At 59.2% G+C, this 17,454-nt stretch overlaps 1 protein-coding gene across 3 annotated transcripts in view; it reads left to right on the forward strand.

The window, feature by feature from the left end:
* Window positions 1-17,454, forward strand: part of ARHGAP17 (Rho GTPase activating protein 17) — a 107,846-nt gene extending 90,392 nt beyond the window's left edge. For 2 of the 3 annotated variants that reach the window (XM_066383381.1, XM_066383383.1), the window contains 3 exons: window positions 2,908-3,077; window positions 9,007-9,624; window positions 17,064-17,454. In XM_066383381.1, the coding sequence (XP_066239478.1) occupies window positions 2,908-3,077; window positions 9,007-9,624; window positions 17,064-17,194 (919 nt within the window). In that variant the 3' untranslated portion in view covers window positions 17,195-17,454. Of the gene's footprint in view, window positions 1-2,907; window positions 3,078-9,006; window positions 9,625-12,354; window positions 12,404-17,063 lie in introns of all 3 variants that reach the window. The other variant, XM_066383382.1, reaches the window with a different exon arrangement.

A 17,454-nucleotide genomic window follows, 5' to 3' on the forward strand; every position in this document is an offset into this window, starting at 1 on the left:
GGCGGGGGCTGGGCGCCCTGGCCTTCCTGGGCGCTGGCCTGTGGGCACGGTGTCCACGCCCTGAGGACGCCCGGCATGCAGTGAACCATACTTGCACTCACGCCTCTGGGCAGAGGATGGGAACAGGACTGAAGTGCTTGCTTGCTCTCTGTTCCAAAGAACGTGCACTTGTTCGCATTCTTGACCGTGCTGCTGCGCTGAGAGTGTCCAGCTGCCCGGTGTCCAGCCTGTGGTAGTCTCTCTCACCTGCTCAGGTGTGCTCAGTGTTCGTCCACCGTTTGCTTATTGCCATCTAATATGCCACTAATAAACAACGTAGCAAGTTAGTTAGGTTACGATATTCCTGGCCTTCACCTGTCTGTCGGTCTGTCCGCCCTCCTCACCTCTTCCCCCGCCCCTCCCCCACCATGCACTCAGATTGCATGGGCGGCAGTGCGGAGTGCCCCTACGGGACTGAGAGGCCCCCTCCCCTGGCCTCAGTCTGTAGGGAGTTGGTACAGAGTACAAGGTACGAGGTGATGACAGGTTTTCTCAAAAGGCTCTTCTGTTGCTTAACCTTTTGCAGTTATGTAGGAACTTCAAGAAAAAGCACCACTGAACTTGAGAGTTCTGTTTAATTTGCATAAATTGAGTTCTTCACACTAACTGGGCAGGTGAGCACCAGAGGCCACTTCCGGTGGTGGCTCGGGCCTCTGGAAAGGGCAGCAGTAGAAGGGGAGCGGTGTGCTGACCCTCGGTCACTGGCTCTGCGTTGGCCCCTGTGAAGCTCCAGGCGGTGGTCGTATATAAAGGAGAATAAGTGCACAAGAAAGGGAGGCCTGTCTGTCCGCGGGGACCTTCCCCACGGGGAGATGAGTCTGCCTCAGAAGACCTCTCATCTGGTCTGCTCTGGGGGGGAGGGCGGGCCTCGGGCCCTAGGGTGCTGCTTCAGAGATAAGAAACTCCGCTGGACTCGGAGCTCTGCATTCCTGAATTCCTTTCTGCTTACACAGTTTGGGGAAGGTCACTTTTTTTTTGAGAGAGAGAGAGACAGGAAGGGAGAGATGAGAAGCATCAACTTGTAGCTTTTAGCTGTTCACTGATTGCCTCTCATACGTGCCTTGACGGGGGTAGGGGTGGGGCTCCAGCTGAGCCAGGGACCCCTTGCTCAAGCCATCGACTTTGGGCTCAAGCCAACAACCTTGGGCTCCAGCCAGCGACCATGGGGTCATGTCTAGGATCCCACGCTCAAGCCAGCAACCCTGTGCTCAAACCGGTGAGCCTGCGCTCAAGCCAATGACCTCAGGGTTTCAAACCTGGGACCTCAGCATCCCAGGCTGATACTCTGTCCTCTGCGCCACCACCAGTCAGACTGAGGAAGTTTACTTTCTGATTAAAAAGAAGTATCTTCCAAGTTCCTGGGGTTCACATGCACACCCTCTGCTCCCTGTGGGCCCGTCAGTCCTGTGCTGCTCCTTCAGTGTGTTGGTTCTGGTTTACTTTTGTTTGAGAAGAAAGGCATTAGTGGACTCACGTTTTCATTTACCATAACATTCCATTGGTTGAATCCAGGCTAAATGTGTGATCTAAGGCGGTAGTGAGTTCTCACTGCAGAAGGACAGAGGGGATGTCAGCCGTCAATTTGCTCTTGGGCGTTTTAAGTTTAGACATTCTTGTGCACATTTCTCTCAAGGCCTTCACTCTGAATGTCGCTGTGAAGAGACGTCCTGAGCCCGGACAGGGGCTTCTGCCCCCACCACCCCGCCCCGCCCCACCCGGCCCCTCAGCGTCACGGGCTTCTGCCCCCACCACCCTGCCCCCCGCCCCATGCGGCCTCTCAGCGTCCTGCGGTTCTCCCCTCGCGGCGGTGCTGTTGGTGCGACAGGACAGGGGCTTCTGCCCCCAGCACCCCGCCCCACGTGGCCCCTCAGCGTCCTGCGTTTCTCTCCCCGCGGCGGTGCTGTTGGTGCGACAGGACAGGGCTTCTGTCCCCACCACCCTGCCCCCCGCCCCACGCGGCCCCTCAGCGTCCTGCGTTTCTCTCCCCGCGGCGGTGCTGTTGGTGTGACAGGACAGGGGCTTCTGCCCCCACCACCCTGCCCCCCGCCCCACGCGGCCTCTCAGCGTCACGGGCTTCTCCCCTCGCGGCGGTGCTGTTGGTGTGACAGGACAGGGGCTTCTGCCCCCAGCACCCCGCCCCACGCGGCCCCTCAGCGTCCTGCGTTTCTCTCCCCGCGGCGGTGCTGTTGGTGTGACAGGACACGGGGCTTCTGCCCCCACCACCCCGCCCCCCGCGGCCCCTCAGCGTCCCCGCGTTTCTCTCCCCACGGCGGTGCTGTTGGTGCGACAGGACAGGGGCTTCTGCCCCCACCACCCCGCCCCACGCGGCCCCTCAGCGTCCCCGCGTTTCTCTCCCCGCGGCGGTGCTGTTGGTGCGACAGGACAGGGGCTTCTGCCCCCAGCACCCCGCCCCCGCCCCCGCGGCCCCTCAGCGTCCCGCGTTTCTCTCCCCGCGGCGGTGCTGTTGGTGTGAGCTGGGCCCCACTAGTTCAGAGCCTTCGTATTTTGCCATAGTTTTTGCTTGGTTTTGTGTGATGTACATGTCACAGTCACATTATTTTGAAGTCCCAACACCCTTTCATGTTTTTAATATTGCCCAGTTGAAGTACAAGCTGGAGCTCAGAATTTCCTGTTAGTTACGTGAAATGGTATTCGAGTGGCCCGGGCGTTGGCAGACGTCCCGAGGCGATGGGTCTCATAAAGTATGAAGTCCCGTGTGGCACCAAGCACTCAGCATTCTGGGCTCAGGGTGAACTGTCCAGAATGCCCGATCCCTGCTCGCCTGCCGGGGTGAGAGCTCTAGTTGGAATCGTAGGTGTTTTAGTGTGCTTACTAGCTTCACCGCCTAACTCAGCTTTACTCCCTCAGTCCTCCCAAGCCCAAGGACTCTGCAGCAGTGCCGGCACCCACGTCCGGGAGAAACAGCGGTCAGGTGGCCAGTGGCCAGAACCAGGGGCAGGCCGCTGCCGGCTCCCATCAGCTGTCTGTCAGCCCGGCACATGGCCCCACAGGCTCCAGCCCTCATACTCTGCGCCGAGGTAAGCAGCCTCTTCCCTCTGTGCCCTTGCTGGGGGTGCGCTCAGCACCTGGGGGTGTGGGGGCGCGTGCAGGCTCTCCAGCAGATCGTTCGCATGTCTGCTAAAAACTGGCAAGCACCGGCCCTGGCCGGTTTGCTCAGCGGTGGAGCGTCGGCCTGGCGTGCGGGGGGACCTGGGTTCAATTCCCGGCCAGGGCACATAGGAGAAGCGCCCATTTGCTTCCCCCCCCCCTCCTTCCTCTCTGTCTCTTCCCCTCCCGCAGCCAAGGCTCCATTGGAGCAAAGATGGCCCGGGCGCTGGGGATGGCTCCTTGGCCTCTGCCCCAGGCGCTGGAGTGGCTCTGGTCTCAGCAGAGCAATGCCCCGGAGGGGCAGAGCATCGCCCCTGGTGGGCGTGCCGGGTGGATCCGGTCGGGTGCATGCGGGAGTCTGTCTCTCCCCGTTTCCAGGTTCGGCAAAAAAAAAAAATGGCAAGCACCCTGGCTGGTTGCTAAGTGGATAGAGCGTCAGCCCGGCATATGCACGTCTAGGTTTGATTCCTGGTCAGGGCACACAGGAGAAGCGACCATCTGCTCCTCAACCCTTCCCCCTTCCTCTTCTCCTCCCACAGCCAGTGGCTTGGTTTGAGCACCGGCCGGGCGCTGAGGATAGCTCGGTGATTCGAGCTTTGGCCCCAGGTGGGGGTTGCCAGGTGGATCCTCGTCAGGGTGCATGTGGAAGTCTGTCTATCTCCCTCCTCTCACTTAAAAAAAAATGGCAAGCAGGAAGATCAGTCATTAATAAGAAAAATCACTAAAGGGAAATGAAAAATGGAGAGCAGAAAAGCATTCATTTAAAACTCTGGTTAAGCTACAGAGTATCACTAACACACAAAAGTCCTTTCTCCGCCAGCATTCCCAGTTTTCCAGGAATCTGGTGTTTCCAGCCCTCACTCTGTTTTGGAACCGCCTCTGCTGGCCAGGCTCTGCGGGCTGCGAGCCACGTGTCCTCCGGATTGGGGTCAGGGCTCTCCGGGCCCTCCTTAGCATAAAATCTGAACTGTTGCCACCTGGATCCCTGAGGTCCTCGCCCAGCAGCCAAGAAACGGCTTCAGAACACAGAACAGATCGTGTCAGCTCGCACTGAAACTCTGCAGCGAGCGAGCGGCATCCGTCCGTGCAGACCTCCCGGCAGGGCCCTGGGCCAGCCGGGCCCACGACGTCATGCCCGCACCCCCACTCGGGCCTGGGCTGCGCTCCAGCGGTGTGGTCTGCTCTGGGCGGGGCTCCGCGCCTGTGCTCTGGAGGGCTTCTGCGCTCGTCTCGTCTTCCAGTGCCTTCTGACCCACTTCTTTCCGTGTTTTATTCTTTTTATTTTTTTAAGTTTTATTTTTTGATAACACCTGACATCAGGTCTCCTGTCATAAGTTTTATTTTTATTTTACTTATTTTTAAATTTTCTTCTTAAAAGAAAGTTCACTTAGGAAGTTACAGAAGTCGTAGAAGGGCGCTTGGAGCTCAGGAGAAGGAGGGGCCGGGCGCGGGCACGCCCCCTGCCAGCCCTGTGTGTGGGGGCGCGGGGGGCGCTTCTCTGGCGCACCTGACGCTTTGTGGCTGCTGGAGTAACCTCCCGGTGCTCTCCCCCCAGGGCCTGACAGCCACCGCTCCCCTCTCCCGTTCGCTGCATGTTGCTCTGAGGGTTCCCTGATACGCAGAGTCCGGTCGTATTTGTACTTCTGTGACGGGCCTATTTCACTGAGCACAAGGCCCTTGAGTTCCATCCGTGTTGTCACGTGGGGCAGAACTTCCTTCTTTTTGAAGCTGAGTGATGTCCCCGTGCACGTGTGAACACTTGCTCTTCATTCAGTCGTCTGCCGACGGGCACCCAGCTGTCCCCGCATCGCGCTGGCGTGATTGGTGCCGCAGCGCATGTGGGGTGCGGATGTCTCTGCGGTGGTGGGTGCGTTCTTTCGGGATATGCCCAGATATTTGGGGTAGATACCTCTCACTGGACTGAGAGCAGACCCCAGCAGGCAGAAATAAGCCGTATACAGAGTGAAGGCCTTTGACGAGTGTGTGACAAGGACCAGGTGTGAGCAGGTCTCTCTCAGAATCTCTGTCCCCGCTGGAGGCTCAGCAAAACCAGCATATCTGGGTCTCCCGTGATAGGCCCAATTCTAAAGTTGTTGCTTGAGTGTAGGGGAATACTTTTTTTTTTTTTTTTTTGCTATTTTGAAAAATGTTCGAGAATCAAAAATGAGATCAGCATGAGGTGCACACTCGGGGGGTGTGCGCTGTGACTGGCCAGGAAGGGACCGGCAGTGACAGCCCGCCCACCCCGCCCCCGCGGAGCTCCCGTTGAAGTGTCACGGGGGTGCGTGTCGCTGGTTACTGCACCTTGTGGGGAAGCGGGAAGACCCTGGGCCTGTCGCCCGGGGTCCGGGGAGAATGTGGGCAGGCCAGGCAGGGCTGCAGTGAGTGTCCTTGGCGCCAGGGTGGGGGACAGGCCTGCTGAGCTGCGGGGAGACCTGCTGAGCAAAGTAGAGTGGGGACAGCAGCAGCACTTTTATTTATTTATTTATTTTTATTTTTTTTGTATTTTTCTGAAGCTGGAAACGGGGAGGCAGTCAGACAGACTCCGCATGCGCCTGACCGGGATCCACCCGCACGCCCACCAGGGGGCGATGCTCTGCCCATCTGGGGCGTTGCTCTGTCGCGAGGCAGAGGCCATGGAGCCATCCTCAGTGCCCGGGCCATCTTTTGCTCCAGTGGAGCCTCGGCTGCGGGAGGGGAAGAGAGAGACAGAGAGGAAGGAGACAGGGAGGGGTGGAGAAGCAGATGGGCACCTCTCCTGTGTGCCCTGGCCGGGAGTCAAACCCGGGACTTCCGCACGCCAGGCCGACGCTCCACCACTGAGCCAACCGGCCAGGGCGTGCAGCAGCACTTTTAGAAGGCTGCCTTGGCCGTGGTGGGGGACGCTGTTGCAGTGATGCCCACAGTGACGAGGCCCTATCGCATGGGACGGCTGTGGCCTTGGGAAGGGACACATTCAGGAGACTCGGACAGCCTCCTGCGGGTTGGGTGATGCTGGTGTTAATGAGAGGCGAGGGGGAAAGGCCTTTGGTTCAGAATCTGAGTTCTGGCCTTCCGCCGAAAGTCTCGTGGCTGGCCCGAGGCTGCCAGTTGGACCTTTCCTGACTCAGCTGCCATGAATGTCAAGGGGAGATAAAATGCTCTCTTGGGGACACTCGGGACTGAACGTGATGTCTATCTGTGACAGCGCTGTCCTTATAGAGCACCACACACTTGTCGGGTGGGATGTCGTGAGCTGCAGATAGGGAGGGAGACAAGTTCAAGTTCACTGCACGGTCCCAGGCCCCACCTGACCCCTTGATTGCAGTCCATTCCTCTGAGCCACGGTGTCTTCACCAGGGTCCCCCCTGAGGCCTGAGGAAAATCCGGTCTCTGCCTGGATTCCAGGTGCAGCCCTGCTTGTGGCTGAGACTTTCCTTCTGGGCCACGTGAGGGGTCTCTCCTGCCTTCTGCCCTCGGCCATCTGGGGTCTCAGCCTTCCTCTCAGGAAGCGGGGTCCTTTCTGCCCTCCCCCCGCTCCCGCACTTCGCCTGCCACACCTTCTGGACCGGCCTGGCCCCCGCGTGGGGCTGGGCCGTTGCCTTGTCCTGCTGGCCAGGCTCCTGCTCCAGGTCCCAATGCACCCTTCATGTCAGGCGAGCTTTCGGTCTCACGTACTGCTGACACTGCTTAGAGCAGAACTAGGGACTTTCTTTTTCAGTTGCTTATGGGCAGAGTGCAGCTAGTGTCCCCAATTCCGGCCTTCGTCAGCTGCTGGTGCCCGCGGGAAAGGTCCCTGAGCTGCTGGGTCAGAGGCTGTGGGCCAGCAGAGCAGGGCAGGCTTCATCCCCTTTGTTCCGGGATTTTGGCCCAGGGGGAATGAGGGAGGAAGAACTCGGGACATGGGTGCCGGCGGCAGGGGAGGCTGCAGGCAGGGCTGTTGGTGCTGCTGGGGGCCAGGCTGGTGGCCCAGGGGGAATGAGGAGGAAGAACTCAGGGGACATGGGTGTGGGCGGCAGGTGAGGCTGCAGGCAGGGCTGTCGGTGCTGCTGGGGCCGGGCTGGTGGCCCAGGGGGAATGAGGGAGGAAGAACTCAGGACATGGGTGTGGGCGGCAGGTGAGGCTGCAGGCAGGGCTGTCGGTGCTGCTGGGGGCCAGGCTGGTGGCCCAGGGGGAATGAGGGAGGAAGAACTCGGGACATGGGTGTGGGCGGCAGGTGAGGCTGCAGGCAGGGCTGTCGGTGCTGCTGGGGGCCGGGCTGGTGGCACGTGGCTGTTTCTCTCCGTTGTTCCCCCTCCCTTTGGGGCGGGCGGGCGGGATCACAGCAGAGTCTGGAAAATGCTGCAGTCACTCCTGCCTGCTGCCTGCCAGCCCCAGAGCGGAGCTCCACACCCCTGCTTTCCCACCCCGCCCTTCCTCCTGCAGACCCCTCCCCTAGTGACAGTGATCTCAGCGGCTGCTGGGCGGAGGGCAGACGCAGTCCTCAGAGCAGTCCTTCTAAGGCCATCGGCCACATTGACTTTATTTTTATTAGAATTAGCTTGGAGCTCAGAGGATTCTGAATTGGTAGAACTCCCGTTATTAAAAACCAATCAAGGCCTCTAGAAGAGGCTTAGAGAGTGTCTGCTGCGTGGACAGTGGGCAGCCGGCCCGGCACTCCGCACCCCTTACCGCGCCCTGTAGCTGTTTCTGCTTCTCCCTCTTCCCCCCACGCGTGTAGGCCACGTGGCAGGCCTGACTGGCGAGCACTGAGTGTCCTTGTTGAACTTTTTTGTGTGTGTGACCGAAAAAGAGGGACAGATAAGAACAGACAGGAAGGGAGAGAGATGAGAAGCATCAATTCTTCATTGCGGCACCTTAGTTGTTCATTGATTGCTTCTCATATGTGCCTTGACTGGGGGGCTCCAGCTGAACCAGTGACCTTGGGCTTAAGCCAGCAACCTTTGGGCTCAAGCCAGCGACCATGGAGTCCTGTCAATGATCCTACACTCGAGCCGGCGACCTCATGTTTTTGAACCTGGGCCCTCTGTGTCCCAGTCTGACGCTCTATCCACTGCGCCACCACCTGGTCAGGTCCTTGTTGAACTTTTAAATGACAGGTCTTTAAAGGCCTATAAATGTGTCATGTACTTCTTAAAAATAAGTGTTTTATTGATTTTAGAGAAGAAAGAGAGGGAGAGAGAGAGAAACAGAAACATCTATTTGTTCCACCTACTTATGCACTCACTGGTTGATTCTGGTCTGTGCCCTGACCGGGGATCAAACCCACAACCTTGGTGTATGGGGACAATGCTCTAAGCAACTGAGCTAGCCAGGCAGGGCTAAACTTTTTATCATGGAGTAATTTTAGATTTACAGAAAAGGAGCATTAGGGTGAGGAGCGCCCTTCCAGGATGCCCTTCCCCATGTCAACATCTTATGTCATTGTCACAGCTAAAACCAAGACTGGTGCGTTGCTGTTGACGACAGTCTGTTTTGTTTTAGTGTGCCTGGTTTTCCACCACAGCCATTTGCTAGTCCGGGCTGCTCCCATACAGGGGCCACACTGCGTCTCCCTGTCCTGTCTGCATAGTCCCCTCTGTCTGTGACCGTTTCCCGGTGTCCCCTTGGTCCCCACGGTGGTGGCAGTGGGGAGCACTCAGGCATTGGAAGGAAGTGCCCTCCCTCTGCGTTTGTCACGTGTTCTTCCCGGGATGAGGCTGGGTCGGGGTTTGGGGAGGAAGGCCACACACAGAGGTGAAGTGCCACCTGACCCCATGTTGTCGCGAGTGGTGACGTCAGCACTGGCTCAGACAGTGAGGTCGGTCCCCCGTGGCCGCCGGCTGAGTGGGCGCTGGCCATCACTGCCGTTCTTACTGAGAGCTGTCTCCCCCTGTGCAGCTGTGAAGAAACCTGCCCCGGCGCCCCCGAAGCCGGGAAACCCACCGCCGGGCCACCCTGGGGGCCAGAGCTCCCCCGGGACCAACCAGCCAGCGCCCAGCGTGTCATCGAAGCCAGCCTCCGGAAGTCCGTCTCCGCCTGTCCAGCACGCGGGCACAGCCCCCGGGCAGCCGTGCGCCACCTTGCAGCTGAGTGGGCCCCGGAGGGCCTCGGGCAGCCTGGCGCCCATGCACGCGCCCAGCCACCCACCGCCGCAGCCGCCCACGCAGGCCCCGCAGTCGCACATCCGGCTGGGCGGCCAGGGCGTGCCCGCCCCCGCGGCACAGCCGGGTGAGCAGGGACTGGAGCAGCCCGCGCACACGCCCCCCAGGACGCCCACGCCCCCCAGCACTCCGCCTTTAGCAAAGCAGATCCCAAGTCTGCCGGTTTCCCAGCCCCCTGCCGCGGGCCACCCTGAGACTGCACAGCCGCCGGCCGGGACCTTACTGAGACCGAGACCAGTACCAAAGCCCAGGAACCGGCCCAGCGTGCCCCCGCCCCCACACCCTCCCGGGGTCCAGCCTGGGGGGGACGGCGGCCTCTCCAGCACGGTGCCCACCGCCTCCAAAATCGTCACAGGTGAGTGGGACGCTGTGCTGGGCTCCCTGCCAGCCCTGAAGGGGCACCCCGCTTGTTTGAGTGCCTGGCTGCTCTGGGGCGAAAGCAGCTGGGGTTGAGAGGGCAGGCGGTGGGCAGAGCCCTTGGGGTTTGCTGACCCCTGGTTTGTAGCTTGGTTGTGTGGTTGGGATCTGTGTACGTGTGCATTTGTGTAAGTACACTGAACTAGTCCAGGCGGAAGGCCTTGTATAACGTGAGCATGAAATTCATTTTTTAGCGAATATTCATGAAAATGCTTATTTTCCCTCTAAGAGTAAAAATGTTTATGGTAAGTGAAGCATTTCAGGTATAACTTAGGGAAAAAATGTCATGTGCCAAATTGGATGCTCAGGGGAGGGAACTCGCAGCCCGGGAGTGGGGGACCCAGCCTTCCTCCCGGGCCGGGCGGCTGCGGGGTGTGGCGGTGACTGCAGGTCTCTGTGTGCAGCCTCACGGGCGTGTGGCACAGGTGGGCTAGCGCCTAACCGTGCTTCAGTGTGATGTTAAATAACATGTCCGCTCAGAGTGCTCTACTTTTCTTTACTTTTTGATCTAAGGATAGGAAGAATGGATTTTGCTTTAAACGTGTTTTTTAAAATGGTAATTAGGAACTTTGCATTTTTTGTGCAACAGCTGAGCTTTAAATTTTTCAGGGTGGATATATATATGTATATATATATATATATACACATATATATATTCCATTCCTTTTCTTTTTTAAATTTTTGTTGATGTTGTTTAGAGAGCTGTTTTTAGGGAGTGCTGAGGGACTGCCCAGCCGACAGTGAGCCGAGGGGCACGCCAGCCTGGCGCCCCGAACGAGGAGGCCTCGCCTCCCAGTCTGTCCTTCAACAGTGTTCTGTTCAGACGTGTATTTGCGAGGGCTGTTAGTGGCTAGTGGCTTTGTTTCGGATGACAAGTCTGCGGTGTTGGGAAGAGCCACGTGAGACTGTTTGTCTCTATAGATGCCCCCTAGTGCCCTCACAGGTGGGGAAGGCCCTCAGGACCGAGGTTTGTAGCCCGCGCAGCTTGCCCAGCGCCCCGCTGAGCCGTGTCCGCCCGTGTGCTCCGAGTGTGAGCTCAGAAACAGCCGTGCGTCCGCATCACGTGGACGGGACGTTCGTGTTGAGCAGAGCACTGTGGCCCGCAGGCCCCGAGTCCGGGAGGCAGCTGTGAGGAGGGCGGAGCCGTTTCAGGCGCTCAGACCGGGGCTGGAGCGACTCCCTTGTTCTTGGGAAGCGCTGCCCAGGTGCTTGCTCTTCTGTCCGGCACATTGATTGGCTCGCCGCATCCCACCGGGGACTCGGGCGCAGTCAGCTTGGGAAACCGTGTCCCTGGGGCCTTGAGCTTTAATATTTAATTTTATCAAATCTAATTTTAAATGCAAGTTAACTGCATGACGCTTCTTAATTTGATGTTTTACATTTTCAGGACCCCTCCCCCCCCTCAAATCTTCACCCAGAGAGCCCACACTAAACCTCTTTGCATTCTAGCACGCTTCCATTGACTTCCTTAAACCACGTGAGCTTTTCAAAGGCGCCGCGAGGCCCCGCAGAATCTCGCTGTTGGGCCCACGCATGAATGGCTCAGGGCCCATTTGTGCACAGGGCTCTGACCGACTGATTGAGCCCTGAGCTTTCTCACAGCTGGGCTCTCAGGAAGACCTGCAGAAACCAGGGGGGAAAACAGGGCCGACCTATCAGAAGACTTGGAGGAGGGCACAGGCGTGGCTCCGCCTTCCCAGGCGTGGCTCCTCCTTCCCAACTCCTTGGAGATGAGCCCTGTCTGGGGCTGGCCAGGGGTGGCAGTCTCCTGGGGAAGCAACCCCCCTGAAGCCAGGGCCCATAATAGTTGAGGATTCATGACCCAGCAAAATTTATTTCCCAAACCTTTCCTCTCGTTCAGATGAAAGACTGTGAACCAGAATTAGGTCTGTTCTTTAACGCCATTGTCAGGATGCCTTTATCCTGAAAGGTTATTTTATTGATATGCTTTGACACTGTAATGCTCTGTACTTTACAATCGTCAGATAAGTGAAAGTTCATAGTAAAAATACTTCTCCTTAGGATATTAGCTACATATCTAAAAACTGATCCAGGCTACGAATTCTCCTAACTCAAGATGTTCCAGGTCAGCACAATTATCTTCATATTATAGAATTCACTTGTAATGTTCCTAAAATCCCCTGGACCGCCATTAGAAGCACACCCAGGCCGGTGTTTGGAGTTTATGAACCCGTGAGTGTTGGTCCGGCTGCTGTGAACCTTCCTGGCCCTAGACACTGGGGGTTTCAGGCAGGAAAGGGGACTTGGTTCGACAAGCAGCCCTGTGTCATGACATGAAGGGCTCACCTGGGAAACTTGACACAGACACATTTCTGAAAACAGTTGTCCGTTTAGAGCAGGTGATTGTAAAGTGTGAATTAGGGCACAGGTGTTAAGACAAGCTCTGGGAGGAGACCGCTGTTGCCCTGCAGGTGTAGCAGCCGCCTCCGGCTCCTCCGGGCCCCGCCTGGGGGTGGGCAGCTCCCTCTGACTCTGGCAGCCGCCTCCGGCTCCTCCGGGCCCCGCCTGGGGGTGGGCAGCCCCCTCTGACTCTGCGAAGCCGGAGGGTGTCAGCCTTACAAGGAAAAGAGTTAATGTCTTGCTGTTTTTGAAGTAATAGATTTTAGCAAAGAGTGTTCTAATTAAAACATTTCGTTAAATAATTTAGATGTATGATCCGCCATAATCAGTCAGAACTGAAATTGGAGTATTTGATGGTAAGGAAAAGGCACCTGATTGGCCAAAGCTCTTTTGCCCCCTTACGATCATACTTGTGCACTAAGCCTGTTACTAACCAGTCACTAACCTGCCTGCTTGCACCCTCACTAACGCTGCGCGTGAGCGGCGGCAGGCTGCGCTCGCTCACGCTTGCTGCTAACCCTCTGCACCCGAGTGTGTTCGCAGCTGTGTGGCGGGACCACGGGCTGGCCGTGGACTTGCGCCTGCTCTACACCTTCCTGCGCAGGCAGGCCGGGGGCGCGGCAAGAGGGGCGCCCTGAGCCAGACTCGCGGGAACTGGACTTCAGTCCTCTGCCTGACCTCAGGCAGGGCCCAGCCTGGGCGGTCTCTGCAGTGCTGGTGTTTGTGAGACTTGCTGTGAGGAGTGGTGTTAGAGGAACAAGAAAGCATCTCAGGGTTCTTAATACCCAGCGGGTCCACATAAATGGTAGCAGTTTACGATCACTTTTATCTAGAAAACAATCCGAGTTGTGTCATACGTCAACGTTTTATAGCTTATATGCCTGACCCGGCCTGCTTGGACCCGGACCCGGGAGGTCAGGGGCCCCGGTGTCCACACTGTGGTTCCGGTGCACAATTTGGCCATGGGTTACGAAGACAAGGCTCGGGAGGAGAAGCTGTTTCTTCATTTCCTGAGCCTGAGAATTGCCATGAGTCACTGTCCACCGTGTGATGGTGGGACAGTCACGTCAGGGGTCACTGAACACTCGACACTGCTGGTTATTGGAGTGTCCTTCTGCTGTCATGAAGGTAGCGCATTAAAGAGTGAGCAGAGGTGTGAAAGCAGACTAGGGCACTGGAAATGACAAGGTCACCTTCTACAGCAGAGGTCGTCCAGTGCCATAGTCTCTTGTTTTCCTGAGAGAGCGACTGGTCATAATTATTGGCATATCCAGGTGTTGCCTTTTCATTTTACTTTACACCCAGTGTCCCTTCCCGTGTTTCACTGTAGGTGTTATAGCCGTCTTCTCAGTGACTACATGACACTGTGTTAAGCAAACGTATTCTTGCTTCTCGTGGGACATTCAGGCGGCTTCCATGGGCAGCTTGCTTCTCACAAACGAGCATCCCAGCCACGTCGGCGCACACACCCAGGGGGACCGAGCATCCCAGCCAGGGGGACCGAGCACACACCCAGGGGGACCGAGCATCCCAGCCACGTCGGTGCACACACCCAGGGGGACCGAGCATCCCAGCCACGTCGGTGCACACACCCAGGGGGACCGGGCAGACTGTGCTTTGACGAGAATGCTGGGAGGTTGACTCCGAGTGTGTGGGACCCGGAAAGCCTCTCCCAGCCCTCGAGAGCTGAAGGGGGGTCCTTCCCTCAGACCCCCCCCCCGGCTTAGGGAAGAGGGTCGCCCTCCCTCAGACCCCCCCCCCAGCTTAGGGAAGAGGGTCGCCCTCCCTCAGACTCCCCCCCCCCGGCTTAGGGAAGAGGGTCGCCCTCCCTCAGACCCCCCCCCCAGCTTAGGGAAGAGGGTCGCCCTCCCTCAGACCCCCCCCCAGCTTAGGGAAGAGGGTCGCCCTCCCTCAGACCCCCCCCAGCTTAGGGAAGAGGGTCGCCCTCCCTCAGACCCCCCCCCAGCTTAGGGAAGAGGGTCGCCCTCCCTCAGACCCCCCCCCCAGCTTAGGGAAGAGGGTCGCCCTCCCTCAGAACCCCCCCCCAGCTTAGGGAAGAGGGTCGCCCTCCCTCAGACCCCCCAGACCCCCCCCACCTTAGGGAAGAGGATCGCCCTCCCTCAGACCCCCCAGACCCCCCCCACCTTAGGGAAGAGGGTCGCCCTCCCTCAGACCCCCCCCCCCAGCTTAGGGAAGAGGGGTCGCCCTGCAGGTGGTCATCTCAGGACTGGCTCAGGTGCTGCACCTGTCACCTGGCTGCTGAAATAACCTCGGAGATGTAGGGGGAGAGGTACCACCTGGGCACACAGTGGGAATGGTCAAAGTGACAGTCTTCCAGGACCGTGTCCCTCAATTACAGAGTGCCGGTGCCAGAAGGCACGCTTGCTGGGTTAGCGCAGTCAGCAGTCGGGGACCTGGGAGCATTTGTCAGAACCCCGGGTCGGGGGCGAGCCACCCAGCGTGCCGCCTGGGCTGAGGTCCTCACTGGGCCTCTGTCTCTTCCTCTGTTGATATGTGTGTCTGTTATATGAATTTAGCTCCGAGCAGCCTAGGCTCAAAGGCCGGCCCTTGATGGAATGCATGAAATGAAAAAAATGGTGTTGTAAGTAAATTCACAGCCAGGAAGTTTCAGAAGTATTTAAATCTTTCCTAAAGTAACCTTTTTACTAAATCGCACTGGACTGTTTAAGACTCACCCCACTGTGCCCTTGGACAGCCCTCTCTCTGAGCCCCCTCCCCCAGAGGACATGCAGGCTCCTTTTGGCAGGGGAGGCGTGCGGTGCCGACATGGAGCCAGGCTCTACCCAGTGCTGGCCTGGTCACCCCACTGTGCCCTCGGACAGCCCTCTCTCTGAGCCCCCTCCCCCAAAGGACTCCTTTGGGCAGGGGGGGGCGTGCAGTGCCGACATGGAGCCAGGCTGTGCCCAGTGCTGGCCTGGTCACCCCACTGTGCCCTCGGACAGCCCTCTCTCTGAGCGCCCTCCCCCAGAGGACGTGCGGGCTCCTTTGGGCAGGGGGGGGCGTGCAGTGCAGACATGGAGCCAGGCTCTGCCCGGTGCTGGCCTGGTCACCCCAGGCAAGGACTGCGCCACTCAGGGTGTCCCTTCCTGATCTCCATGGTGGTGCCCGCTGCCCGGGGGTGCAGTGAGGTGGTTGGTGACAGGTGTGCTCGCTGTCAGCTGCCGTCACCACCGTGGTCAACCTTTCTCCAAGGGGCTGCACACTCCGCCCCGGTTCCCACTGCTCCGTGTGGGGGCAGGCTTGCTGTTCTCTGAAAGGAAAGGTTCCCGGGAGAGCGAGGGGCTGGGGGGGCAGCGTGCCAGCAGCCCAGGCACCCCAGCTGGGCGGGGCCAGGCAGGAGGGGAGGGGACGCACCCTGAGCACAGAAACAGTCAGGAAAGTCCAGATCTACGTGTGATGCGAAATGAAAGTCAAGTTTGTTCAAAGACATGAGTGGCTGACAGGTACTGCATTAACCTGTGAATCAGGCATTTGTTAACCAGTAGAAACCTGATTGCAGACACCCCCTCATCGTGCAGCCCGTGGGCGGGTCCCTTCCGCAGTTCCCTGTTCACTGGGTCAAGGGAAGGGGATGAATTTGCAGTGGTTTCTTGCACCGGTGCTGTCTTGGGGACAGGGCCTCTTCCGTGGCTGAGGCTGCGGGGAGAGCCGGTGGGTGGATGGCCGGACGCCTCTCCATCATTCGCCTGTGCCTCTGTCCATCGCTCCTTCATCGCCCGGGGGGCCAGCCGCCAGATTCACGGGTGCCTGCTCCTCACCAGGGACTGTCCCAGGCACGGCAGACAAGGGAGACACGCTCCCTGCCCTGTTCACCTCTCTGCTCTTGAGGACAGATGCGAGATGTCCTCTGTCCTGTGCCCGAGACCACCGTGCCTCGACCTTTGGGTGGTGGAGGTTTTACGGTCATTCTCAGACCATATTGTCAGAAATGGCAGGCAGCATCTGACCTCTCTGACACCTTGCCTAGAAATTTCTCTTGAATTGCGATGAGTAGAAAATTGAGGGTCAGGTCTGCCAACCCAGGACTCCGTGCGAGAAGTGGGACACCGGGGAGAGAAGCCATCTCAGCCGGGGCTGGAGGGACCCTGAGGCTGCGGGGTCAGCGCGGGGAAACGCCACACCTCAGCAGGCACCCTGAGAGCTCCCGGGTGTGGCGGGGGCCCCAGCGCGCCCTCCCCTCTCTAGCCCAGCGAAGGGGGGCTGCAGAACAGCTGAGCACCCCCCTTCCCTCTTGCCCCAGCCCGGAATCTCTAACGGGCTCGTGGAGGCTCGTGCGCTGTGAGAACCTGCATCTGCTGGAGAGACGGGTCCTCTGCAGGGTCAGGGCTCTGCTCCGCCACGGGCTTCACGAAAGCCGGGTCTGGCCTGCTCCCCCGTGTCCTCGCAGGTGGCACTGTGCCTGGTCCACAGCAGGTGCTCAGGAAGTGTTTGTGTGTGGACGAGTGGAGACACATCGCCTCCCTAGCAGGAGGGCTGTGATTGGTTAAGGTGTCCTGTGAGCGTGGCCGTGAGCGGCACGCCTCGGGGACAGTGTAGCTGATATGTCCTCAGGGGACATTTGGCAATATCTGGAGACATCTTTGGTTGTCACCAACATCTAGTGGGCGGAGGGCAGGGACATGGCTGAATACCCTGTCGTGCACAGCACAGCGGCCCAGGATGTCAGCGGTGCGGAGGCTGAGCGCTGGCGTTAGCAGTAGGAGCCTGGCACCCCCCCCCCCAGGAGGGAGCTCTTCCTGGGAGGTCCCCTCTGCCGCAGCCCAGCCGGTTATTGCGGGGCTGCATCTCAGGACGGCCACAGGCTCCCGGGAGGGGCCCGCAGGGGCGGGGCGGGGCGCTCCCTGCCGCATGCTGTCCTGGGGGGGGGCTGGGGGCCTCACGAGGGCGCGTGTGCGCGTGGGCTGCCGCTCAGACCCTCGGCTTCTCCCCTGGCGGGCGCCCCGTGGCCTCTTGGGCGTGACCACGCGATGGTAACGTGTCCTGTGTTTTGTTCAGACGGCAGTCCTCGGGTGTCAGAACCACTGCACGGCGTCCTCCCTGAACTGCACTCAGACTCGGCGAGCAAAGCCCTGCCCGGCCGCGTCCTGCTGGACATGGACAATGACACAGAGAGCACGGCCCTATGAAGGAGGCCGGCCGGCCCGTGACCCGCCCGTGACCCCGCCACCCTGGCGAGCGAGCCCGTGGACGACAGGCCAGACAGCGAGCAGCTTCCGTGGAGGGAGAGACGGCCTGGCCTCGCCGGACCGGGCCCCTCGCGGCAGGCCAGAGCGGGGCTGCTGCCGGAAGCTGAATGACCTGTGGCCTGCAGAGGGTGGCTCTCTCTGCGTGGGAAGGACGGAGCGCATGTCCTCACCGAGCTGCGGCACCGTCGGCAGTCCAGTCC

This window comes from Saccopteryx leptura, chromosome 4, assembly GCF_036850995.1.
Source record: "Saccopteryx leptura isolate mSacLep1 chromosome 4, mSacLep1_pri_phased_curated, whole genome shotgun sequence".
Taxonomy (NCBI): domain Eukaryota; kingdom Metazoa; phylum Chordata; class Mammalia; order Chiroptera; family Emballonuridae; genus Saccopteryx; species Saccopteryx leptura.